Source organism: Salvelinus namaycush, chromosome 22 (assembly GCF_016432855.1).
Source record: "Salvelinus namaycush isolate Seneca chromosome 22, SaNama_1.0, whole genome shotgun sequence".
In the NCBI taxonomy this organism is placed as follows: Eukaryota; Metazoa; Chordata; class Actinopteri; order Salmoniformes; family Salmonidae; genus Salvelinus; species Salvelinus namaycush.
This window is the reverse complement of record NC_052328.1, coordinates 30,884,602-30,912,099: the sequence shown is the minus strand read 5'-3', so window position 1 is coordinate 30,912,099 and position 27,498 is coordinate 30,884,602. Positions and strand designations below refer to the sequence as shown.

Here is a 27,498-nt window from a genome sequence, read left to right as displayed (position 1 = left end):
TCATGGCTGGCTGACGGATCTGGCTGCTCATGGCTGGCTGACGGATCTGGCTGCTCCTGGCTGGCTGACGGATCTGGCTGCTCATGGCTGGCTGACGGATCTGGCTGCTCATGGCTGGCTGACGGATCTGGCTGCTCATGGCTGGCTGACGGATCTGGCTGCTCATGGCTGGCTGACGGCTCTGGCAGATCCTGTCTGGTTGGCGGCTCTGGCAGATCCTGTCTGGTTGGCGGCTCTGGCAGATCCTGTCTGGTTGGCGGCTCTGGCAGATCCTGTCTGGTTGGCGGCTCTGGCAGATCCTGTCTGGTTGGCGGCTCTGGCAGATCCTGACTGACGAATGGCTCTAGCGGCTCCTGACTGACTAACGGCTCTGACGGCTCGGGACAGACGGGCGGCTCTAATGGCTCGGGGCAGACGGATGGCTCAGACGGCGCTGGGGAGACGGATGGCTCAGACGGCGCTGGGGAGACGGATGGCTCAGACGGCGCTGGGGAGACGGATGGCTCAGATGGCGCTGGGCAGACGGATGGCTCTGGCCGGATGAGGCGCACTGTAGGCCTGGTGCGTGGTGCCGGAACTGGAGGCACCGGGCTAAGGACACGCACCTTCAGGCTAGTGCGGGGAGAAGGAACAGGGCATACTGGACCCTGGGGACGCACATTAGGCCTAGTGCGTGGTGCCGGAACTGGTGGTACCGGGCTGGGGACACGCATCTCAGGGCTAGTGCGGGGAGCAGCAACAGGATGCACAGGACTCTGGAGACGCACAGGAGGCTTAGTGCGTGGTGCCGGAATTGGTGGTACCGGGCTGGAGACACGCACCATAGGACGAGTGCGTGGAGGAGGAACAGGGCTCTGGAGACACACTGGAAGCCTGTTACGTGGTGTAGGCACTGGTGGAACTGGACTGGGGCGGGGAGGTGGTGCCGGAAATACCGGACCGTGCAGGCGTACTGGTTCCCTTGAACACCGAGCCTGCCCAACCTTACCTGGTTGAATGCTCCCCGTCGCCCGACCAGTGCGGGGAGGTGGAATAACCCGCACCGGGCTATGTAGGCGAACCGGGGACACCATGCGTAAGGCTGGTGCCATGTATGCCGGCCCGAGAAGACGCACTGGAGACCAGACGCGTTGAGCCGGCATCATGGCACCTGGCTCAATGCCCAATCTAGCCCTACCAGTGCGGGGAGGTGGAATAACCCGCACCGGGCTATGAACACGTACAGGAGACACCGTGCGCTCTACTGCGTAACACGGTGTTCGCCCGTACTCCCGCTCTCCACGGTTAGCCTGTGAAGTGGGCGCAGGTCTCCTACCTGCCCTCGGCCCACTACCTCTAAGCCCCCCCCCCAAGAAATTTTTTGGGCTGACTCACAGGCTTCCTACCGCGTCGTCGTGCTGCCTCCATTCGCCGGTATCCCTCCTCACACTGCGCCAGAGAATCCCAGGCTGGCTCCGGCACTCGCCCTGGGTCGATCGCCCACCTGTCGATCTCCTCCCACGTAGTGTAGTCCATATTACGCTCCCATTTCCATTCCTCCTTGCGCTGCTCCTGTTGCCGCTTTTCACGCTGCTTGATCCCGCATAAGTGGTGGGGAATTCTGTCACGATCGTCAAAGGGACTGAGAGAGGACCAAGGCGCAGCGCGTGGAAAGTACATCTTCTTTTTTTATTTAAAGAAGGAAAAAAACAAAACAAAACAACAAACAGACGACCGTGAAGCTATAAATACAAAATGGTGCTGACACTGACCATTACACACTGACATAGACAATTCCCCACAAACAGCTAAAGCCTATGGTTGCCTTAAATATGGCTCCCAATCAGAGACAACAATAACCAGCTGTCTCTAATTGAGACCCAATTCAGGCAACCATAGACTTTCCTAGATACCTACACTCAACCATAGACACAGCTAGACTACTATACTAAACATAAACCCAACTACTCTAATAAACCCCCTAAAACTTACAACCACCCTAGACACTACAAAAAACACATACATTCCCCATGTCACACCCTGACCTAACTAAAATAATAAAGAAAACAAAGAATACTAAGGCCAGGGCGTGACAGCTACTCTATTCACCACACTGTCCTGACTTAAAACCTATACAGAAGCAGAGCAAAGAAAACATTGGACATGATAATAATAATAACCTTTATGTAACTAGGCAAGTCAGTTAAGAACAAATTCTTATTTATAATGACGGCCTACCCCGGCCAAACCCGGACAACGCTGGGCCAATTGTGCGCCGTCCTATGGGACTCCCAATCACAGCCACTTGTGATACAGCCTGGATTTGAACCAGGGTGTCTGTAGTGATGCCTCAAGCACTGAGATGCAGTTCCTTAGACTGCTGCACCACTCAGGAGCCCCAAAAGTAATAATATAATTGAAATATTTTCATAAAGCTGGAAATATATCAATTACTATGCTGAGAGAAAACAGTATGATAAACTTGCTTTCACAGCAATCTGTTTGGTAGTATGTTCTTGTTGAGAAGCATATTCTGGAATGTATCCATTAAAATGATTCAGAAAACCCACTACATCCTCAAAGCGCTATCAAATCAACTCAAACTGTATTAGTCACATGCGCTGAATACATCATATGTAGACCTTACTGCGAAATGCTTACTTACAAGCCCTTAACCTACAGCGCAGTTCAAGAAATATAGTTAAGTAAATATTTACAAAATAAACTAAAGTAAAAAATAATAAAAAGTAACACAATAAAATAACAATAACGAGGCTATATACAGGGTGTACCAGTGGCCATTTGATTAATTGTTCAGCAGTCTTATGGTTTGGGAGTAGAAGCTGTTAAGGAGTCTTTTGGTCCTAGACTTGGCGCTCCGGTACCGCTTGCCGTGTGGTAGCAGAGAAAACAGTCTATGACTTGGGTGACTGGGGTCTTTGACAAATTTTGGGGCTTTCCTCTGACACCGCCTAGTATATAGGTCCTGGATGGCAGGAAGCTTGGCTTTTGGTCTAGGCTATCCGGGAGGATGCTGTTGATGTGAGCCATGACCAACCCTTCAAAGCACTTCATGGCTACAAACGTGAGTGCTACGGGTGGTAATCATTTAGGCAGGTTACCTTCGCATCCTTGGGCACAGGTACAATGGTGGTCTGCTTGAAACATAGCTATTACAGACTCGGTCAGGGAGAGGTTGAAAATGTCAGTGAAGACACTTGCCAGTTGGTACGCGCATACTTTGAGTACATATCCTGGTAATCCGTTTGGCCCCGCAGCTTTGTGAATGTAGACCTGTTTAAAGGTCTTGCTCACATCGGGTACCGAGAGCGTTATCACACAGTCGTCCAGTACAGCTGGTGCTCTCATGCATGCTTCAGTGTTGCTTGCCTCGAAGTGAGCATAAAAGGCATTTAGCTTGTCTGCTAGGCTCACGTCACTGGGCAGCTCGCGTCTGGGTTTCCCTTTGTAGTCAGTAATACTTTTCAAGCCCTGCCACATCCGAGCCGGTGTAGTAGGATTAAATCTTTATCCTGTATTGACGCTTTGCTTGTTTGATGGTTCATCTGAGGGAATAGCAGGATTTCTTATAAGCGTCCAGATTAGTATCCCGCTCCTTGAAAGCGGCAGCTCTAGCCTTTAGCTCGATGCGGATGTTGCCTGTAATCCATGGCTTCTGGTTGGGATATGTATGTACAGTCACTGTGGGGATGACTTCGTCGATGCACTTATTGATGAAGCCGATGACTGAGGTGGTATACTCCTCAATGCCATTGGATGAATCCCGGAACATATTCCAGTCTGTGCTAGCAAAACAGTCCTGTAGCGTAGCATCCGCGTCATCTGACCAGTTTCATATTGAGCGAGTCACTGGTACTTCCTGCTTTAGTTTTTGCTTGTAAGCAGGAATCAGGAGGATAGAATTATGGTCAGATTTGCCAAATGGAGGGCGACAGAGAGCGTTGTATGCATCTCTGTGTGCAGAGTAAAAGTGGTCTAGAGTTTTTTTCCCTCCGGTTGCACGTGACAAGCTGGTAGAAATGAGGTAAAACAGATTTAAGTTTGCCTGCATTAAAGACCCTGGCCACTTGAATCTTCGGGATGAGCATTTTTGTTTGCTGATGGCCTTATACAGCTGGTTGAGTGCTGTCTTAGTGCCAGCAGCGGTTTGTTGTGGTAAATAGACGTCTACAAATAATATAGATGAAAACTCTCTCGATAGATAGTGTGGTCTACAGCTTTCACAAGATACTCTACCTCAGACGAGCAATACCTCGAAATTTCTTTAATATTAGACATTGCGCACCAGCTGTTATTGACAAATAAACACACACCCCTGCCCCTCGTCTTACCAGAAGTAGCTTCTCTGTCCTGCCAGTGCATGGAAAATCCCGGCAGCTCTATATTATCTGTGTCGTCGTTCAGCCACGACTTGGTGAAACATAAGCTAATACAGTTTTTAATGGCCCGTTGGCAGGATAATCTTGATTGTAGATCATCCATTTATTTTCCAATGATTGCACGTTGGCCAATAGAACTGATGGCAGTGGGGGTTTACTCACTCGCCTACGAATTCTCAGAAGGCAGCCCGACCTCCGCTCCCTTTTTCTCTGTCTTTTCTTCACGCAAATTATGGGGATTTGGGCCCGTTCCCAAGAAAGCAGTATATCCTTCATGTCAGACTCGTTAAAGAAAAAATCTTCTTCCAGTTCGAGGTGAGTGTCACGTTCTGACCTTAGTTCCATTTTTATGTCTTTATTTTCGTTTGGTCAGGGCGTGAGTTGGGGTGGGCATTCTATGTTGTTTTTCTATGTTTTGTTCTGTTGTTAGATTTCTATGTGTTGGGCCTAGTATGGTTCTCAATCAGAGGCAGGTGTCAGTCGTTGTCTCTGATTGGGAGCCATATTTAGGTAGCCTGTTTTTCATTGTGTGTGGTGGGTGATTGTTTCCTGTTGTAGTGTTTGTTTCACATTTCAGGACTGTTTCGGTTTTCGGGAATTATTCACTTTGTTATTTTGTATTTTTCAGTGTTCATTTTTAATAAATGAAAATGGACACTTACCACGCTGCGTATTGGTCCGATCCTTGCTACTCCTCAGACGAAGAGGACGAGAACCGTTACAGTGAGTAATCGCTGTTCTGATGTCCAGAAGTTATTTTTGGTCATAAGAGACGTTACCAGCAACATTATGTACAACATTTGTAAAAAAAAATAAGTTGCAAACAACACGAAAAAACGAACAAAATAGCACAGTTGGTTAGGAGCACGTAAAATGTCAGCCATCCCCTCCGGCACCATTCTACCATCCATTCTATCGCATGTTGTTTGTTATTTTTGAAGATTAGTTATAAAAAAATGACACAAGCATAGATCATGTGTAGGCCTATAATACACAATCATGGCTCTCAAATCATGTGGTCTACTTCAGATATTTGGACTGCTTTCCTCTGTGCAAACTTGAAGTGAACCACTGCAGAGTAAAGCAGGTTAACATCAGCGGAGGGAAAAACAGAACTGAAAAGATCCACTTGAGGACTTTCCTGGCTCTGTCACTGTCGATTCCACTGAAGAGCCGTCACCCTGAGAGCAAGGGCTCATGGGAGACGAGAGCTGGTTCTAGCTGCCCCGCGACGCCGTCTGCTTCACATTACACGCAGGATGTGGGAAGAAAAACTCATGTCCCGGGCTCTAATATCAAGTCAAACTCTCTAACCGAGCAAACTGTAGTGACATCCATGGAACCATTATACCCCCTGACGTAGCTACCAAGCTGTGTTTAGTGGCAGGGTACTGAGCGTTTACTTCCTTCACTGTGAAATGTACTTTAACATGCAGGACAGGGAGTAAAATCTTATAATACCGGTCAAATCCGACATGGCCTCTCTGAGTGGCGCCCAGGATTGCAGAAATACAGAACGGTATTTCTGAGTGTTTTGATAGACCTGGTCAGTTTAACTCAAGGTTTCAACAACATGATGAGGGCTTGGTGGTAGTGAAGCAGGGTATTTTCTCCAGGCCAGAGCAGTCCAAATGTCTCTATGCGGTCTAGCGCCATCGCATTCCATGACCTTCGAGTCCTCAAAGAGAATTATCACATTATGGCATTCCAACACGCCCAATTTCCCAAAATACAGCTCAAGGCATTACCACTCTCTGCTTCTCTCTTCTCTGTGTCTGTCTGTTGCGGTCTGGGAAAAACACTTCAATGGCCTTCACTCAATGTACTTGTTTATTTCAGGTATTTGGCCATCCCTCTCCTTCTGTCTCATACTCCCTCCCTTTGATTCTATTAGTCTCTCTCTCTACTTAAAAAAAAATCTATCTCTCTTCTTCTTTCTCTCTTAGTTTATGTCTCTCTCTCTCTTACCCTCTATATCTGTCTCTCTCTCTCTCTGTTTGTCCCATTGCTCATCCTCTCCACTCAGGAAATCCAATAAGACAGAGACCCAATCACGCTGTCTTCATAACTATGGTGGAAGAAGATGACCTCCCTAGCTAGTGTCATAAACATTAACAACAACACAATGAGACACTAAGGGTGTTATGTATTTCTAAGGCCAAGTGGTGCATGAAAATACACTAAATTATCCTCAGGCAGACAACTTGTCCACACATAAATAACAACTTTTACTGCACTTACTGTGTTTTATACGATTTTGTTGGGCATAGTCTAGAGTCCACACTAAAGTACAGATGTTCTATCTTAAATTGATCACTGTTGTCACGGATACTTTTCCTGCACAGCAGGAAATGCAAATTGTAGTCTATTCAAGGTTTAAAAAGGTTTCTAACGTTTGTAATTTCCACTTTAAAACAAAAAATGACCATGAATTATAATACAAATAATAATTCACATTTCCTGTTGCTGTAGGATTAGTTTCCTGCTGTGAGAAACTGGTCAAATTAAGATAGCACACTTGTATGATTGTATAATAACCATATAGGTTTGACATTGACATCACCCAATGCCGAACAGAGTTGATCTTACAACAAATACTGTTTTTTACATGCGTGCTTTCTCTAAATGTTCCCCCGAAAACATTGAGCAGACATCCAGCTCTCTGGATATGATTTAGTAGACTTAGAAAAAGTTCAGAACGTTGGAGAAGTGGATATGATTTAGTAGACTTGGAAAAAGTTCAGAATGTTGGAGAAGTGGATATGATTTAGTAGACTTGGAAAAAGTTCAGAATGTTGGAGAAGTGGATATGATTTAGTAGACTTGGAAAAGGTGCAGAATGTTGGAGAAGCGGATAGGATTTAATAGACTTGGAAAAAGTTCAGAATGTTGGAGAAGTGGATATGATTTAGTAGACTTGGAAAAGGTGCAGAATGTTGGAGAAGTGGATATGATTTAGTAGACTTGGAAAAGGTTCAGAATGTTAGAGAAGCGGATATGATTTAGTAGACTTGGAAAAGGTTCAGAATGTTGGAGAAGCGGATAGGATTTAGTAGACTTGGAAAAGGTTCATAATGTTGGAGAAGTGGATATGATTTAGTAGACTTGGAAAAGGTTCAGAATGTTGGAGAAGCGGATAGGATTTAGTAGACTTGGAAAAAGTTCAGAATGTTGGAGAAGTGGATATGATTTAGTAGACTTGGAAAAAGTTCATAATGTTGGAGAAGTGGATATGATTTAGTAGACTTGGAAAAAGTTCAGAATGTTGGAGAAGTGGATATGATTTAGTAGACTTGGAAAAAGTTCAGAATGTTGGAGAAGTGGATATGATTTAGTAGACTTGGAAAAGGTTCATAATGTTGGAGAAGTGGATATGATTTAGTAGACTTGGAAAAAGTTCAGAAAGTTGGAGAAGTGGATATGATTTAGTAGAATGTTGGAGAAGTGATGGTATTTATAATGTATCATTATTTATTTGTTATTAGAACCATGGCGGGTAATAGTGCCATGCCATAACGGCATGATTGAATATCAGTTTAAACTGTGGTCACACTCCATTCAAAATAAAATAAAATTGTATTTGTCACATGCGCCAAATACAACAGATGTAGACAGTACAGTGAAATGCTTACTTAAAAGCCCTTAACTAACAATGCAGTTTTATGAAAAATAAGTGTTAAGTAAAAAATAGATAAGAAAACATTTAAATAACAAATAATTAAAGAGCAGCAGTAAAAACAACATTAGCGAGGCTATATACAGGGGGTACGGGGAAAGAGTCAATGTGCGGGGGCACAGGTTAGTTGAGGTAATTGAGGTAATATGTACATGTAGGTAGCGTTAAAGCAACTATGCAAAGATAATAAACAGAGAGTAGCAGCAGTGTAACGTTGGGGGGGGGGGGGGGGGGGGGGGAACAACGCAAATAGTCTGGGTAGCCATTTGATTAGCTGTTCAGGAGTCTAATGCTAATAGATTGGGGGTAGAAGCTATTAAGAAGCCTTTTGAAACTAGACTTGGCACTCCAAAACCACTTGCCGTGCGGTAGCAGAGAGGACAGTCTATGACTAGGGTGGCTGGAGTCTTTGAACATTTTTAGGGCCTTCCTCTGACACCACCTGGTATAGAGGTCCTGGATGGCAGGAAGCTTGGCCCCAGTGACGCACTGGGCAGTATGCACTACCCTCTGTAGTGCCTTGCGGTCGGAGGACGAGCGGTTGCCATACCAGGCATTGATGCAACCAGTCAGGATGCTCTCGATGGTGCAGCAATATAACTTTTTAAGGATCTTCACGACTGTCTTGGTGTGTTTGGACCGTGACAGTTTGGTGGTGATGTGGAAGCTCTCAACCTGCTCCACTACAGCCCCGCCGATGACAATGGGGGCGTGCTCAGTCCTCCTTTTCCTGTAGATCACAATAATCTCCATTATCTTGATCACGTTGAGGGAGAGGTTGTTATCCTGGCACCACACGGCCAGGTCTCTGACCTCCACCCTATAGGCTGTCTCATCATTGTCGGTGATCAGGCCTACCACTGTTGTGTCACTGGGCAAACTTAATGATGGTGTTGGAGTTGTGCCTGGCCATGCAGTAATGTGAACAGGGAGTACAGGAGGGGACTGAGCACGCACCTCTGAGGGGCCCCTGTGTTGAGGATCAGCATAGCAGATGTGTTGTTACCTACCCTTACCACCTGGGGGTGGCCCGTCAGGAAGTCCAGGATCCATTTACAGAGGGAGGTGTTTAGTCCCAGGGTCCTTAGCTTAGTGATGAGCTTTGAGGGCACTATGGTGTTGAACGTTGAGCTGTAGTCAATGAATAGCATTCTCACATAGGTGTTCCTTTTGTCCAGGTGGGAAAGGCCAGTGTGGAGTGCAATAGAGATTGCGTCATCTGTGGATCTGTTGGAGCGGTATGCAAATTGCAGTGGGTCTAGGGTTTCTGGGAGCCATGACCAGCCATTCAAAGCACTTCATGGCTACAGACATGAGTGCTACGGGGCGGAAGTCATTTAGGCAGGTTACCTTAGTGTTCTTGGGCACAGGGACTATGGTGGTCTGCTTGAAACATGTTAGTATTACAGACTCAGACAGGGAGAGGTTGAAAATGTCAGTGAAGACACTTGCCAGTTGGTCTGCGCATGCTCGGAGTACACGTCCTGGTAATCCGTCTGCGGCCTTGTGAATGTTGACCTGTTTAAAGGTCTTACTCACATCGGCGACGGAGAGCGTGATCACACAGTCGTCCGGAAAAGCTGATGCTCTCATGCATACTTCAGCGTTGCTTGAATCGAAGCGAGCACAGAAGTAATTTAGCTCGTCTGGTAGGCTCATTTCACTGGGCAGCTCACGGCTGTGGTTCCCTTTGTAGTCCATAATGGTTTGCAAGCCCTGCCACATCCAACGAGCATCAGAGCTGGTGTAATAGGATTCAATCTTAGTCCTGTATTGACGCTTTGCCTGTTTGATGGTTCGTCGGAGGTTATAGCGGGATTTCTTATAAACGTCCGGGTTAGAGTCCCGCTCCTTGAAAGCGGCAGCTCTACCCTTTAGCTCAGTGGGAATGTTGACTGTAATCCATGGCTTCTGGTTGGGGTATGTACGGACCATGTCATCGATGCACTTATTTGTATTCCCCCCTCAATTTCATGGTATCCAATTTGCAGTTACAGTCTTGTCCCATCGCTACAAATCCCGTACGGACTAGGAAGAGGCGAAGGTCGAGAGCCGTGCGTCCTCCGAAACACAACCCAGCCAAGCCGCACTGCTTCTTGACACAATGCCCGCTTAACACGGAAGCCAGCCGCACCAATGTGTCAGAGGAAACACCCTACACCTGGCGATCGTGTCAGCGTGCATTGCACCCGGCCCGTCACAGGAGTCGCTAGAGCGCGATGGGACAAGAACATCCCTGCCAGCCAAGGCGAGGGAGAGCTTTGTATGCATCTCTGTGTCACGACTTCCGCCGAAGTTGTTCCCTCTCCTTGTTCGGGCGGTGATCGGCGGTCGACGTCACCGACCTTCTAGCCATCGCTGATCCATTTTTCATTTTCCATTGGTTTTGTCTTGTCTTCCATCACACCTGGTTCCAATCCCATCAACTACATGTTGTGTATTTAACCTTCTGTTTCCCCTCATGTCCTTGTCGGTGATTGTTTATTGTAAGTGTATGTGTACGTATGTACTGGTGTGCGTCGGGTTTTGTTTACCCATTGATTTTTATTATTATGTTTTCCGGTGGGTTTTTTGTAAATAAACTGCGCCGTTGGAAACACAGTTATTTCTCTCCTGCGTCTGAATTCTCTGCCGCCAGTTAAACACCCTTACGCTCTGTGTGTGGAGTAAAGGTGGTATAGAGTTTTTTTCCCCTCTGGTTGCACATTTAACGTGCAAGTAGAAATTGGGTAAAAAGGATGCAAGTTACCCTGCATTAAAGTCCCCGACCACTAGGAGTGCCACCTCTGGATGAGCATTTTCTTGTTTGCTTATAGCCTTATACAGCTCATTGAGTGCAGTCTTAGTGCCAGCATCGGGTTGTGGTGGTAGATAGACAGCTACTAAAAATATAGATGAAAACTCTCTTAGTGTGTAAATAGTGTGGTCTACAGGTTATCATGAGATACTCTACCTCAGGTGAGCAAAACCTTGAGACTTCCTTAATATTAGATTGTGTGCACCAGCTGTTTAAAAGTATACACAGACCGCCACCCCTTGTCTTACCAGAGGCGGCTGTTCTATCATTTCGATGCAACGTAAACCCCGCCAGCTGTATGTCACTCAAGTCGTCGTTCAGCCACGACTCGGTGAAACAAAATATTTCAGTTTTTAATGATTCAGTACTACACAAATATGTTCAATTATTTATTTACTAGCTAACTAAATAATAACATGATAACATACACACTTATTACATGAGACAAAGTTCCCTAGCGGACTTTTACAAAATGGTGGCTTTTTACACAACAACATGAAAAGGGAGAAAGAGAGAAGACACTTATCGTCAATACTTTTCAGAACTATTCTCACAGTAATCATAAAGTTTGCACACAAACTGCCGCCGGTTTGGAATAAGAAATCATGAATGTATTTTCGTGAGTGCCTTTGTTTGCCGTTTATCTCTGTCGGAACCAGCCCTCCTTAGGAAGGTTGTTGGCCTTTTAGCGGCAAGCTGTATGTCTCTGATTGTCCAAATATTTGACTCAAGTCAGCTAATCAGCTGTTTCAGGGATTGTTTAAGAGGGGGGTTTGTTTTCCCCTCATGTTGGTATTCAGGATTTGGACCACAATGGACATGACCTGCAGCTCGCCGTCTCTCTGGTCTAAAGGAAGGTGAGTTTATTTCTTCACCTCGTGTTGAGGTTAAAAGTTCCAACCATTTCAAACGTGTAGCTCCCGCCTTACGTTTCCTGGTCTAATGTTAATCTCTGTTGGTAATCATTTTAGGCACTCTGGCCAAAGGGCACGGTTCCGTCGGTCTGACATGCTCTCTGACCTTATCGGGGCGTGGCTACTTACTTATGCACAGTTTATAGGCGATAGATTCTCTTATACCTCCTAAAATCACATTCATATCTTAACAAATATACTTTCATCCTTTTTCATATCATATGCACAACGTATTGGATGGAAACTTGACCTATAAAGGGGATATACTTTCCAAGTTACAGTATTTCGTCCATACAATTTTTTATGACATCACAAAATGAAAACCAATATGACATTAGTTTTCTATAGCTCCCCGCTGACTATTCCCCACATTCTTGTGTTAGAATTGTTGCTCCATTATTCACGTTTGACTGTGTTAGCGTTTCGGGGGGGAAAACTCTGTTAACAAAGAACATTCCTTGGGTTAAATACTGGAGGGGGAAATAAAGTCTCCTTCTCCTGTAATTTACAACAGGGTGTGAACTGTCGACCATCCAGCAGCTCCCCCCCCCCCCCCCCTCTGTGGGCGAGAGAGAGGCCTGGTTACAGTCATCCCCCACCTGTCTGATCTGACCCATTCTGATCAGTCATGACACTAAACATTGGTATTCAGAAACAACCACAGTATCTACACAGTAACTCTCACAGAAAGAGAGAAGAGGAGGGAGAGAGGAGAGAGAGAATTTAGTGAGCCTAGAGAGAGTATTAATTAGTGCTAATATTTTTGTTCAGTGTAATTAGTGTCCAGTGTAACTGTGCTACAGTAACTCCAGACACCAGGCTCCTGTGTTATGAAGGGACGCCCCACTGTACGAGACATAAAAGAAAACACAAATGTCTAATTACACCATCATCATCTCTTCCTCCCTAATGCCTCGTTTGTCTGCACCACTCGTTAATTGGTGACCCGCACAATTGGTCAGAAACACAATGGCTCTGATGATGGAGCCAATTAAATGGCGGGGAGGCAGGGTGTACACGTGCCCCGCCGAGAGGGTTATGGCTGCCACATCATGCTTCATCGGACTCAAAACACACTGTTATGGTGGAAACCAACACCCCAAGCACGGGATGGGACGTTTAGAACCACACGAGCCCCAACTCTCACTCTCATCACGGTCTCTGTACCACTTTAAACAAGCAACTTATAAAGGCTTTGTAGAGTATTCATAGGTCTTCATAAGCCCTACATAGATACATCACTAATCAGTTATGAGCAAAGTCCTACTACATAAAGGGTGTATGAAATCTGTATAAAGGTTACACAGTATAGTGAGTCAAAGGCTGCTACGGTGGAGCAGAAAAAACAGTGTACTGCACTGTAGAAAGTATGTTATCTACAGTATTTAAGTAAATGGAGATATACATAATGGGACATTTCTATCTGATAATGTACATAGCATGTTTTGCTATTTACTCTGACACAAACACATAGAAATCAACTAGCTTGATAATCTTCAGCTATATCTAACTCTGTGACAACAGAAGCAAGCGTTGCCGCTACATTGGCAAGGCTATGTAAATATACTGTAATCCTCCAAAGTGACATTGTTAAAGCACTCTGCTTCTTTACATATCAAGTGGATGAGCAGGGTTTTTATTCTACTCCTCTAAATCTAGCAAACATGCCAGAATGGGGTTCAATTATTTCCTTGTTTTCTTTTCTTGCTCTGCCATTTGCACGTTGAATCAAGATAAAAGAGTCATATGAACGGACACTAAAATACTGGAATATTTGGTCTGAAATTATAAATATTTAGATTTTTTCCATGCCCCCTGTATTTCTACCTGATTTCTCCATGCAACCCTCAGTCTGTTGGAAACGCATCATGCCTTGTCATTGGTTGGCTTTGTTCTTACCTCCCAGACTGCTCTCGGTCTGTAAGGCCCCGGGGACCTTGGGACGGGGCAGCCTCGCTGATCCAACCAGTAAATATTTAATGACCTTGTAATTACATGGAATCAAATCTTAGCAAAGCTATTCATTTACACCCCTCTGAAAGAGGAGGGAGGGAGGAGAGGGGGAAAGGGAGATGAGGGGAGAAGGGTGAGGAGGGTTACATCTATGAAATCCCAAACTATAATTAGTCTGGCCCTAACGAGCGAGGGAGGAATAAGTGCATGGTTGAGAAAAATGAAGCGTGTACGTGAGATGTCGCTCCGATGGCCAGCGCTGTCATGCTCCGCGACACTGCCGCGACGGGACAGCCGCCCGTCCACTTTGATCTGGGCTTATGCATACGGAATGAGGTCAGACCGTGGTCACATACACAGAGAGACACACACAAGCATACACACACACACACTCATTAAAGAGAGTCCCCTCGGAGGGAGGGAGAGGGGGCACGGTAAGGGCTTCTGTTCAAAGGGCTGCCACACCAGGACCCCTGCAACGGGAGACTGACACTCAGACACGGATGAAGAAAGGAGGACAGAAAGGAACGAAAGAGAAGGGGGGGGGGTTTCACTGCTCATACACATCACTTAATTATGGTCTTAATAGGGTTAGATGGATTAGACAAATGATTGACCCCAACGCGAGGTGAGGGAACTATTAGATAATCAGCTATATCAGAGATATAGGATCTCTCTCATCACACTGCTAATGAGGGGGACACCATTCAACCCTCTGAATGGCTGAAAAAGAAACAACTCATTCTTTATTTCCTGATAGGTTCCATAAACTGGGCAGTGAAGCTCAGAATTTTGGACGGCAGCATGTTTTTTGTTGTTTCTTTATTCCCTTACTGTACTCTAGTTTCTCTGGACTGGAAAGCCCTAAATATGTCAACTCCTGGAGAGCCAGTACCTCCTATCAGGAATGTAACACCTCATTCAGTTATATACTTCAAGGCACTTTATACTGTATTTAACTTTCAATTGAGATTCTCCATTGGAAGTGCTTCTTAATCAAGGGCTAGGCTTAATCTGTGTCCGGAAAAGCAGCGGTATTACAATTTAAAGCGTGCACTCACCACCATGTCTGATGCCTTGGGTTTAACCACCTTCATGAAGGCTCCCCGTGCTTCAGCCTCCTGCTGTTCTGTCTTACAAACCTTCCTAGTGTCTAGGAACTTTAGGGTGGGTAGCTTGTGCAGAACAAAGTACCTGAGGAAACACACACAAACACACACACACACACAAAAATGTTGGTAACACTTTTTGCTAACAGATATATGACATAAAATATGATCTACAAGAGATGTACTTTACGTATTACACCATGAAATGTCTCAGTTGACTGTACACCAAATCATATAACACACACTTTACTTTATAGACTAGGGAAATTAACAATATCTACAGAAAAACAAACAAATGTATACGTACGATGATTTGAGTAAAAAGTCCTATATTACTATAGAAACTGAACACATCTAGTGAATACATAATCAAACCACAAGATGTGTATATATTGTAGTTAAACATCATCTTCCAGAGCGTTACAACTAGTTCATATCCATGTACAAAAGCTATTATGCAAATGAAATGACAGAAATTCCAATTTGTAAAACGGGACATATCAACAAACAACTTGAAAAGACTACTTGTTTACTTAGTAGAGATATAATGGCGATGACATCTATCCTTCCATGCAATAACCTTCAAAGTTTATAAAAATAAGGGCAGAAATATAAATAGAACGAAAGGAGATACGCCCCATCTGCCTGAGCTGTCATTCCTGTAACATCACAGATATCTTCTCTAAGCTTTCAGACACAATCTTTCATTGGGAGGGAGAGGAAACATCAGGTTGATAACGGCTGGGATACGGAGATGACAACAGATCCATTCAGAAAGCGGGTGGGAACAGAGGACAGTAGAGGAAAGGAGAGGAGAGGAGGACAGAGGAGAGGAGAACAGAGGAGAGGAGAACAGAAGAGAGGAGAACAGAGGAGAGGAGAACAGAGGAGAACAGAGGAGAGGAGAACAGAGGAGAGGAGAACAGAAGAGAGGAGGACAGAGGAGAACAGAGGAGAGGAGAACAGAGGAGAGGAGAACAGAGGAGAGGAGAACAGAGGAGAGGAGAACAGAGGAGAGGAGAACAGAGGAGAGGAGAACAGAGGAGAGGAGAACAGAAGAGAGGAGGACAGAGGAGAGGAGGACAGAGGAGAGGAGAACAGAGGAGAGGAGGACAGAGGAGAGGAGAACAGAGGAGAGGAGAACAGAGGAGAACAGAGGAGAGGAGAACAGAAGAGAGGAGGACAGAGGAGAGGAGGACAGAGGAGAACAGAGGAGAGAACAGAGGAGAGGAGGACAGAGGAGAGGAGGACAGAGGAAAGGAGAACAGAGGAGAGGAGAACAGAGGAGAACAGAGGAGAGGAGAACAGAGGAGAGGAGAACAGAAGAGAGGAGAACAGAGGAGAACAGAGGAGAGGAGAACAGAGGAGAGGAGAACAGAGGAGAGGAGAACAGAGGAGAGGAGAACAGAGGAGAACAGAGGAGAGGAGAACAGAGGAGAGGAGAACAGAGGAGAGGAGAACAGAAGAGAGGAGGACAGAGGAGAGGAGGACAGAGGAGAGGAGAACAGAGGAGAGCAGAGGAGAGGAGGACAGAGGAGAGGAGAACAGAGGAGAGGAGAACAGAAGAGAGGAGGACAGAGGAGAGGAGGACAGAGGAGAGGAGAACAGAAGAGAGGAGGACAGAGGAGAGGAGGACAGAGGAGAGGAGAACAGAGGAGAGGAGAACAGAGGAGAACAGAGGAGAGGAGAACAGAGGAGAGGAGAACAGAAGAGAGGAGGACAGAGGAGAACAGAGGAGAGGAGAACAGAGGAGAGGAGAACAGAGGAGAGGAGAACAGAGGAGAGGAGAACAGAGGAGAGGAGAACAGAGGAGAGGAGAACAGAAGAGAGGAGGACAGAGGAGAGGAGAACAGAGGAGAGGAGAACAGAGGAGAGGAGAACAGAGGAGAGGAGAACAGAAGAGAGGAGGACAGAGGAGAACAGAGGAGAGGAGGACAGAGGAGAGGAGAACAGAGGAGAGGAGAACAGAAGAGAGGAGGACAGAGGAGAGGAGGACAGAGGAGAACAGAGGAGAGCAGAGGAGAGGAGGACAGAGGAGAACAGAGGAGGACAGAGGAGAGGAGAACAGAGGAGAGGAGGACAGAGGAGAGGAGAACAGAGGAGAGGAGAACAGAGGAGAGGAGGACAGAGGAGAACAGAGGAGAGGAGGACAGAGGAGAGGAGAACAGAGGAGAGGAGAACAGAAGAGAGGAGGACAGAGGAGAGGAGGACAGAAGAGAGGAGGACAGAGGAGAGGAGAACAGAAGAGAGGAGGACAGAGGAGAGGAGGACAGAGGAGAACAGAGGAGAGGAGAACAGAGGAGAACAGAGGAGAGGAGAACAGAGGAGAGGAGAACAGAAGAGAGGAGAACAGAGGAGAACAGAGGAGAGGAGAACAGAGGAGAGCAGAGGAGAACAGAGGAGAGGAGAACAGAGGAGAGGAGGACAGAGGAGAGCAGAGGAGAACAGAGGAGAGGAGAACAGAGGAGAGGAGGACAGAGGAGAGCAGAGGAGAGGAGGACAGAGGAGAGGAGAGCAGAGGAGAGGAGAACAGAGGAGAGGAGAACAGAGGAGAGGAGAACAGAAGAGAGGAGGACAGAGGAGAGGAGAACAGAGGAGAGGAGAACAGAAGAGAGGAGGACAGAGGAGAGGAGAGCAGAGGAGAACAGAGGAGAGCAGAGGAGAGGAGGACAGAGGAGAGCAGAGGAGAACAGAGGAGAGGAGAACAGAGGAGAGGAGGACAGAGGAGAGGAGAACAGAGGAGAGGAGAACAGAGGAGAGGAGAACAGAGGAGAGGAGAGCAGAGGAGAGGAGAACAGAGGAGAGGAGAACAGAGGAGAGGAGAGCAGAGGAGAGGAGAGCAGAGGAGAGGAGAACAGAGGAGAGGAGGACAGAGGAGAGGAGGACAGAGCAGAGGAGGACAGAGGAGAGGAGAACAGAGGAGAGGAGAACAGAGGAGAGGAGAGCAGAGGAGAGGAGAACAGAGGAGAGGAGGACAGAGGAGAGGAGGACAGAGGAGAGCAGAGGAGAGGAGGACAGAGGAGAGGAGAGCAGAGGAGAGGAGAACAGAGGAGAGGAGAACAGAGGAGAGCAGAGGAGGACATAGGAGAGGAGAGCAGAGGAGAGGAGAGCAGAGGAGAGCAGAGAAGATGAACAGAACAAACATTTCAAGGCTGGAGGTTACAGCCAAACAGAACAGAGTAACAGACATGTCAAGGCTGGAGGTTACAGCCAAACAGAACAGAGTAACAGACATGTCAAGGCTGGAGATTACAGCCAAACAGAACAGAGTAACAGACATGTCAAGGCTGGAGGTTACAGCCAAACAGAACAGAGTAACAGACATGTCAAGGCCGGAGGTTACAGCCAAACAGAACAGAGTAACAGACATGTCAAGGCTGGAGGTTACAGCCAAACAGAACAGAGTAACAGACATGTCAAGGCTGGAGGTTACAGCCAAACAGAACAGAGTAACAGACATGTCAAGGCTGGAGGTTACAGCCAAACAGAACAGAGTAACAGACATGTCAAGGCTGGAGGTTACAGCCAAACAGAACAGAGTAACAGACATGTCAAGGCTGGAGGTTACAGCCAAACAGAACAGAGTAACAGACATGTCAAGGCTGGAGGTTACAGCCAAACAGAACAGAGTAACAGACATGTCAAGGCTGGAGGTTACAGCCAAACAGAACAGAGTAACAGACATGTCAAGGCTGGAGGTTACAGCCAAACAGAACAGAGTAACAGACATGTCAAGGCTGGAGGTTACAGCCAAACAGAACAGAGTAACAGACATGTCAAGGCTGGAGGTTACAGCCAAACAGAACAGAGTAACAGACATGTCAAGGCTGGAGGTTACAGCCAAACAGAACAGAGTAACAGACATGTCAAGGCCGGAGGTTACAGCCAAACAGAACAGAGTAACAGACATGTCAAGGCTGGAGGTTACAGCCAAACAGAACAGAGTAACAGACATGTCAAGGCCGGAGGTTACAGCCAAACAGAACAGAGTAACAGACATGTCAAGGCTGGAGGTTACAGCCAAACAGAACAGAGTAACAGACATGTCAAGGCTGGAGGTTACAGCCAAACAGAACAGAGTAACAGACATGTCAAGGCTGAAGGTTACAGCCAAACAGAACAGAGTAACAGACATGTCAAGGCTGAAGGTTACAGCCAAACAGAACAGAGTAACAGACATGTCAAGGCTGGAGGTTACAGCCAAACAGAACAGAGTAACAGACATGTCAAGGCTGGAGGTTACAGCCAAACAGAACAGAGTAACAGACATGTCAAGGCTGGAGGTTACAGCCAAACAGAACAGAGTAACAGACATGTCAAGGCTGGAGGTTACAGCCAAACAGAACAGAGTTACAGACAAGTCAAGGCTGGAGGTTACAGCCAAACAGAACAGAGTTACAGACAAGTCAAGGCTGGAGGTTACAGCCAAACAGAACAGAGTAACAGACATGTCAAGGCTGGAGGTTACAGCCAAACAGAACAGAGTAACAGACATGTCAAGGCTGGAGGTTACAGCCAAACAGAACAGAGTAACAGACATGTCAAGGCTGGAGGTTACAGCCAAACAGAACAGAGTAACAGACATGTCAAGGCTGGAGGTTACAGCCAAACAGAACAGAGTAACAGACAAGTCAAGGCTGGAGGTTACAGCCAAACAGAACAGAGTAACAGACATGTCAAGGCTGGAGGTTACAGCCAAACAGAACAGAGTAACAGACATGTCAAGGCTGGAGGTTACAGCCAAACAGAACAGAGTAACAGACATGTCAAGGCTGGAGGTTACAGCCAAACAGAACAGAGTAACAGACAAGTCAAGGCTGGAGGTTACAGCCAAACAGAACAGAGTAACAGACATGTCAAGGCTGGAGGTTACAGCCAAACAGAACAGAGTAACAGACATGTCAAGGCTGGAGGTTACAGTCAAACAGAACAGAGTAACAGACATGTCAAGGCTGGAGGTTACAGCCAAACAGAACAGAGTTACAGACAAGTCAAGGCTGGAGGTTACAGCCAAACAGAACAGAGTAACAGACATGTCAAGGCTGGAGGTTACAGCCAAACAGAACAGAGTAACAGACATGTCAAGGCTGGAGGTTACAGCCAAACAGAACAGAGTAACAGACATGTCAAGGCTGGAGGTTACAGCCAAACAGAACAGAGTAACAGACATGTCAAGGCCGGAGGTTACAGCCAAACAGAACAGAGTAACATACATGTCAAGGCCGGAGGTTACAGCCAAACAGAACAGAGTAACAGACATGTCAAGGCTGGAGGTTACAGCCAAACAGAACAGAGTAACAGACATGTCAAGGCTGGAGGTTACAGCCAAACAGAACAGAGTAACAGACATGTCAAGGCTGGAGGTTACAGCCAAACAGAACAGAGTAACAGACATGTCAAGGCTGGAGGTTACAGCCAAACAGAACAGAGTAACAGACATGTCAAGGCTGGAGGTTACAGCCAAACAGAACAGAGTAACAGACATGTCAAGGCTGGAGGTTACAGCCAAACAGAACAGAGTAACAGACATGTCAAGGCTGGAGGTTACAGCCAAACAGAACAGAGGAAGAGACACAGCAGCAGCAGTAGCTAAGTGAAGGGTGAGGAGGGACATGGAGGAACCACGATATGGACACAGACAGGCTCCATACAGAAGGTGATGATGGTGGTAACAGTAGGGGTGAAGATAGATAGTAAAACCAATGTCAGCATGTCAACACATTAGGATTATAGGGAAGGGGAATATGGATTGATCTATAAACTTGTCACGACGTCCGCCGAAGTCGATGCCTCTCCTTGTTCGGGCGGCGCTCGGCGTTGCCGGTCTACTAGCCATCGCCGATCCACTTTTCTTTTTCCTTTGGTTTTGTCTTTGTTTTCACACACCTGTTTTCCATTTCACAATGACATGTTCCTGTATTTAAACCCTCTGTTTCCCTCATGGTGTTGTGCTGGATTATTCCATGTTCAGTTAGGTTTATTTTGATGGCTGGTTTTTTGACGGGTGCTGTGTTCACCCGTGAGTTATCTTTACCGTCTTGTTTTGGTCAAGTGTAATTGTTACCTTGTGCCTTGTTGAGTAAAGTACGTTGCTCATTCATTTTGCTCTCCTGCGCCTGACTTCATGCACCAACTACACTCACCTTCTGACAAAACTATAAAAGATGATACGAACAGTATATTATGACTCAAGCCTGAGAACATCTGAGAGGGGTATAGTACAAATCAGGATCTAGGAATTATACTGCGAACTTGCATAAATATTCCGAAATATATTTTTATTATTTTGAAAAATAAGCTTGAAATGGGCATGGCCCATTCAACAACCAAAAACACACATCTAAGTTTATATTTCTTAATAAACCCGAAAATCTAGTTATTTCTGGTTGTTTATCAAAGTCAGCTGGCTAACCTATTGATCCTACTTTGTAGTATACCCCTCTGGCCAGAGGTGTTTTAGCAGTAGAGGAGGCACGTACTCAGATAGGGGTCTACCTGTGCCCCTGTACCTGCCTCTTCGCCCTCCCACTCGCCAAGTGCCCTTTTGAATGGTGGTAAACTTAGTTTGAGTGTGTGTAGTAAGCTGCCTAGTTTAAATATCAACCGTACTGCCACAGAAGCAGCACTTGAGCATTTATTTCCTTATAGAATCATAGCCGCTGGAAGGGTGCTGGAGGTAAATCAATTTGCCAAAGCTATATCTGTTCAGAAAGAAATGAAATAATTCAGAATAGCCTAGTACACCTTGCCTGACGACTCAAACTGAATTCTTCCACTGCTCTATGTTCGCTACATTCTTCAGTCTGAGACTGGCATCGTTGAGGTCAATTGTGATGAAGTTAAAATGAGGGGTTTTGTACAAAACAAAGTCATCAGCGGTTTCTGGGACCAATCAGAACGGTTAGAGATCGTGTTTGCGTTCTAGAAATCATCAGGGAGGTTCTCAGATCCAGACTCATTGCGGGGAAGAAACTAGCGTCCGTGGGCATGGCATAGCGTTTGGCCCGGAGCAAGGAGTTTGGGTAGCCAGGCAATACTACACCATGAGTAGGTTAATAATTGAGCCACAGAGGATAAATAGCTTCTTTAAAAAATTGCCTAGTGGATTGTGTGGAACCCAATAACAAGGCATAGCCTATAGTCTGGAACGTGCAGCAAATCTGTCAGTGAACAACATGAAGACAAAACAGGCCTTTCGCAATATTTCAAATACAATCGCGGGAAAACGCAAGTTGGAAAGCAAATGACTCCTGCTGAAAAGAGAAGAATCTGGGAAAGGAGGTACGGCAGGGCGGGCCAGGCCCCCTAAGGCTCGCCCATAACACTGGAGTGAGCTGTACATCGTTGGGTGAGTCAGTGACACTAGAAAGCTTTTTAGGACTATAATTTTCCTCCTCATATTGTACAATGTGTGTCTCCACACACCTAGGCTATTGATGGATTCAAGACAAGGTCGTTTTTATTGATTTCAGATTCTCAGTTTCAGTGTCAAAGTAGCCTATCATTTCGATCATAACAAATATTCTGCCAAAGTCTCCAGTCATGTAAAATGATGTAGAATTGCATGAAATGCATTTATAAAAGGCCACATTTTTCACGGGCAATGGGCTCCTACAAATGTGTGCACCTTCTGTCAGCACCTGTACTGCTCTATGCCACTACGCAAATGAAATGATATGCATGCAAGGCTTATTTTAAAAGTTCCAGACCAAGCCTGAGGTTTTTTAGCAGTTGAGTGACAGAGAGCTGAAACCCCTGACATTTATCCTATTGTAATACACAAAAGTCTCAAATAGACGTTGTCTGACAAAGAGGAATAATTATAATTCAAGTCTCCTTTTTACAGTTCTCCTTAAAACCTTGTTCATGATGTTTGAGCGGATGGGTTGAGTGGATGGGTTGAGGGACAAGTGAGCACGGGGCCCAGTGCTGGTGGGGGGTATAGGGCACCTGAAGGAAAACTGTCCAACTGTAGGAAAAGTATTTAATCAGGGAGGAACGAAAGACCTCCAAACAAGATTATGTCACTCAAGCCAATGTGTAAACATGGCTGGTAACAACTGGTTCTGCTTCACGATGAATGTGTGACATACCCCCAGAGGCAATTTCACTCATCCCAGAGACTTCTCCAAGACGCCGCTGACAGAAAAGAGGTATACAGAGTGGACTTTTAGTCTGACTCAGGAGGCGTGCATACCATCCACAGCTTCCAAGTATATTACTCGCTAATGTTCAGTCCCTGGACAATAAAGTAGACAGGCTCTGGGCGAGGATCTACTTCTAGAGAGACATCAGGAACTGTAACATAATCTGTTTCACAGAATCATGGCTCTCTCCGGATATACTGTCCCCGTCCATACAGCCAGCCGGGCTATCAGTACATCGCGTGGACAGGAAGAAAGAACTCTCCAGGGGGAAAAAAGGCAGAGGTGTATGTTTCATGATTAACTACTCATGGTGTGATTGTGGTAATGTTCAGGAACTCGAGACCTTTTGTTCATCAGATCTGGAATACCTCAATGAAATGCCGACCGCATTACCTCCCGAGAGAATTCTCTTCGGTCATTGTCACAACCGTGTATAGTCCCCCTTAAGCCAATATCATGATGGCTATCAAGGAACTACACTGGACTTTGTGCAAACTGGAACCCGCATATCCTGAGGCCGCATTTATTTTAGCTGGGGACTTTAATAAAGCAAATCTGAGGAAAACGCTACCCAAGTTTTATCAATACATCCCCTGCACTACTCGCGCCTCAAAAACTCTCGACTGTTGCTACTCTCCATTCCAGGACAGCTACAAGTCCCTCCCCCGCCCTCCCTTCAGCAAATCATATCACACCTCCATTCTGCTCCTCCCTTCCTATAGGCAGAAACTCAAACAGGAAGTACCCGTGGTAAGGACAGTTCAACGTTGGTCTGACTAATCAGAATCAATGCTTCAAGATTGTTTTGATCACGCGGACTGGGATATGTTCCAGGTTGCTTCTGAGAATAACATTGACGTATACACTGACTCGGTGACAGAGTTCATCAGGAAGTGCATGTTGTTCCCACTGTAACGATTAAAATCTATTCAAACCTTAAAACGTGGATAGATGGCAGCATTCGCACAAAACTGAAAGTGCGAACCACAGCATTGAACCACGGTAAGGCGACTGGGAACATGGACGAGTACAAACAGTCCAGCTATGCCCTCCATAAGTCAATCAAACAGGCAAAATGTCAATACAGAGACAAAGTGGAGTCACAATTCAACGGCACAGACACGAGACGTATGTTGCAGGGACTCCAGACAATCATGTACTATAAAGGGAAAACCAGCCACGTTGCGGACACCCACATCTTTTTCCCGAACACCTTCTTCGCCCCCTAACCGAGAAAAACACAGTGCCGACGACGCGGGCCACCACCACTCACAAGGACAGGTAGCTCTCGTTCTCCGTGGCTGACAGGAGTAAGACATTTAAACGTGTTAACCCTCGCAAGGCTCCTCGGAGCATGTGCAGACCAGCTTGCTTGAGTGTTTACGGACATATTCAATCTCTCCCTATCCCAGTATGCTGTCCCCACTTGTTTCAAGATGACCACCATTGTTCCTGTACCAAGAAAGCGAAGGTAACTGAACTAAATGACAATTGCCCCGTAGGACACACTTCTGTCATCATGAAGTGCTGAGAGAGTCTTGTTAAGGGTCATATCACCTCCACCTTACCTGACACCCTAGACCCACTGCAATTCGCATACCGCCCCAATAGATCCAGGGATGATGCAATCGCCATCACACTGCACACTGCCCTATCCCGTCTGGACAAGAGGAATACCTATGTAAGAATACTGTTCATTGACTACAGCTCAGCCTTCAACACTATAATACCCTCCAAGCTCATCACTAAGCTTGGGGCCCTGGGTCTGAACCCCGCCCTGTTCAACTGGGTCCTGGACTTCCTGATGGGCCGCATCCAGGTGGTGAAGATAGGCAACAACCGTTCTGCTATGCTGATCCTCAACACAGGGGCTCCACAAGGGCACGTGCTCAGCCCCCTCATGTACTCCCTGATCACCCATGACTGCGTGGCCACGCACGTCTCCAACTCCAATCATTAAGTTTGCAGACAATACAACAGTGGTAGGCCTGATTACTAACAATGACGAGACAGCCTACAGGAAGGAGATAAGGGCAATGGCGGAGTGGTGCTAGGAAAATAATATTTCCCTCAACGTCAAAAGAGTCAATGAGCTTTATCGTGGACTTCAGGAGACAGCAGAGGGAGCACTCCCCCATCCACATCGACGGGGCCGCAGTGGAGAAGGTAAAAAAAGCTTTAAGATCCTTGGCATAAACATCACTGACAATCTGACATGGTCCAGCCACACAGACAGTGTGGTGAAGAAGGTGCAACAGTTCCTCTTCAACCTCCGGAGGCGGATGAAATTCGTCATGGGCCATAAGAACCTGACAGACTTTTACAGATGACCATTGAGAGCATCTTGTCGGGCTGTATCACTGCCTGGTACGGCAACTGCAGCGTTTGCAAGTCCTGTGCTCTCCAGAGGGTGGTGCGGTCTGCCCAATGCATCACCAGGGGCACACTGTCTGCTCTCCAGGACATCTACAGCACCCGGTGTCACAGGAAGGCCAAGAAGATCTGAGGGACCTCAGCCACCAGAGCCACGGCCTGTTCACCCTGCTACCATCTACAAGGTGGGTTCAGTACAGGTGCATCAAACCTGGGACCGAGAGACTGAAAAACAGTTTCTATCTCAAAGCCATTAAATCGTCACCACTAGCTGGTCTCCACCCAGTACCCTGCCATGAACTTTAGTCACTGTCACTAGCTGGCCACCACCCGGTACTCTACCCTGCACCTTAGAGACTGCTATCTTATGTACATAGTCATGGAACACTGGTCACTTTAATAATGTTTACATACGGTTTTACCCACTTCATATGTATATACTGTATTCTAGTCAAGGCCTATCCTGTTTAACTATTGCTGTACATAACATTTTCCATCCGACATATTCTACAGGTATGATACATATTATATTGATAGACTGTCCATAATGTCTATACATCCCATCATATACATATATATATTCCGGACTCTGACATTGCTCATCTTAATATTTCTATATTTCTTAATTCCATTCTTTTACTTGTTTGTATTGTTTTGTATTGGTAGATATCAGTGGTGTAATGTACTTAAAGGAAAAATCCACCCAACACCATTAATTCCTTTCATTTACAGTGTTAAATGGAAAATCATTGTGGAAATCTGTTGCAGCTCAAGTCGACTACAAAATCCACAATGCAATGCTAGCTCTATGGGCTGGCTGGCTAGCTAGGTAGCTCGCTTGCAAACGTAGCTAAACACAATAATATAAAAGACAATATCAGCGTATAACGTACCTCACCATGTTCAACCTGCAGATCGATGTGCCTCACAGAGTGGTCTAACACCCGCAACGGCAGATATATACTGACCAAATATATAAACGCAACACACTACAATTTCAAAGATTTTACTGAATTACAGTTCATAGGAAATAAGTCAAATTAAATAAATAAATTAGACTCTAATCTATGGATTTCACATGACTGGGAATACAGATATGCATCTGTTGGTCACTGATACCGTAAAAAAAGTAGGGGTGTGGATCAGAAAACCAGTCAGTGTGACCACTATTTGCCTCATGCAGAACGACATATATCCTTTGCATAAAGTTGATTGTGGCCTGTCGAATGTTGTCCCACTCCTCTTCAATGGCTGTGCGAAGTTTCTGGATATTGGCGGGAACTGGAACCCGCTGTCATACACGTCGATCCAGAACATCCCAAACAAGCTCAATGGGTGATATGGCTGGTGACATGTCTGGTGAGTATGCAGGAGTATGCCCAGCGTCGTTAGGGTTTGGCCGGGGTAGGCCGTCACTGTAAATAAGAATTTGTTCGTAAATAACTTGCCTAGTTAAATTAAATAAAACATGAAAAGGAATTGGAAGAACTGGGACATTGTCATCTTCCAGGAATTGTGTACAGATCCTTGCGACATGGGGCCGTGCATTATTATGCTGAAACATGAGGTGATTGCGGTGGATGAATGGCACGACAATGGGCCTCAAGATCTCACGGTATCTCTGTGCATTAAAATTGCCATTGGTAAAATGCAATTGTGTTCATTGTCCGTAGCTTATGCCAGCTCATACCATAACCCCACCACCACCATGGGGCACTCTGTTAACAACGTTGACATCAGCAAACCTCTCACCCACGCAACGCCATACATGTGGTCTGCAGTTGTGAGGCCAATTAGATGCACCAAATTCTTTAAAATGACGTTGGAGGCGGCTTATGGTAGACATGAAAATTCAATTATCTGGCAACAGCTCTGGTGGACATTCCTGCAGTCAGCATGCCAATTGCACACTCCCTCAAAACTTGAGACATCTGTGGCATTGTGTTGTGTGACAAAACTACACATTTTACAGCTGTCTTTTATTGTACCCAGCACAAGGTGCACTTGTGTATGGATCATGCTGTTTAATCAGCTTCTTGATATTCCACACCTGTCAGGTGGATGGATCATCTTGGCAAAGGATACGAACAGGGATGTAAACCAATTTGTGCACAAAATTTGAGAGAAATAAGCTTTTGGTGTGTATGGAA

General features: G+C 46.0%; 1 protein-coding gene across 1 annotated transcript in view; it reads right to left on the bottom strand.

The window, feature by feature from the left end:
• Nucleotides 1–13,787: 13,787 nt before the first annotated feature.
• The window catches only part of LOC120017844 (leucine-rich melanocyte differentiation-associated protein-like), a 325,664-nt gene continuing 311,953 nt past the window's right edge, over nucleotides 13,788–27,498 (bottom strand). Inside the window, exons 5-7 of the mRNA XM_038960809.1 lie at nucleotides 14,781–14,913; nucleotides 13,953–14,031; nucleotides 13,788–13,801 (exon numbers count right to left, since the gene is read on the bottom strand). Of these exons, the coding sequence (XP_038816737.1) occupies nucleotides 13,788–13,801; nucleotides 13,953–14,031; nucleotides 14,781–14,913 (226 nt within the window). The remainder of the gene's footprint in view (nucleotides 13,802–13,952; nucleotides 14,032–14,780; nucleotides 14,914–27,498) is intronic.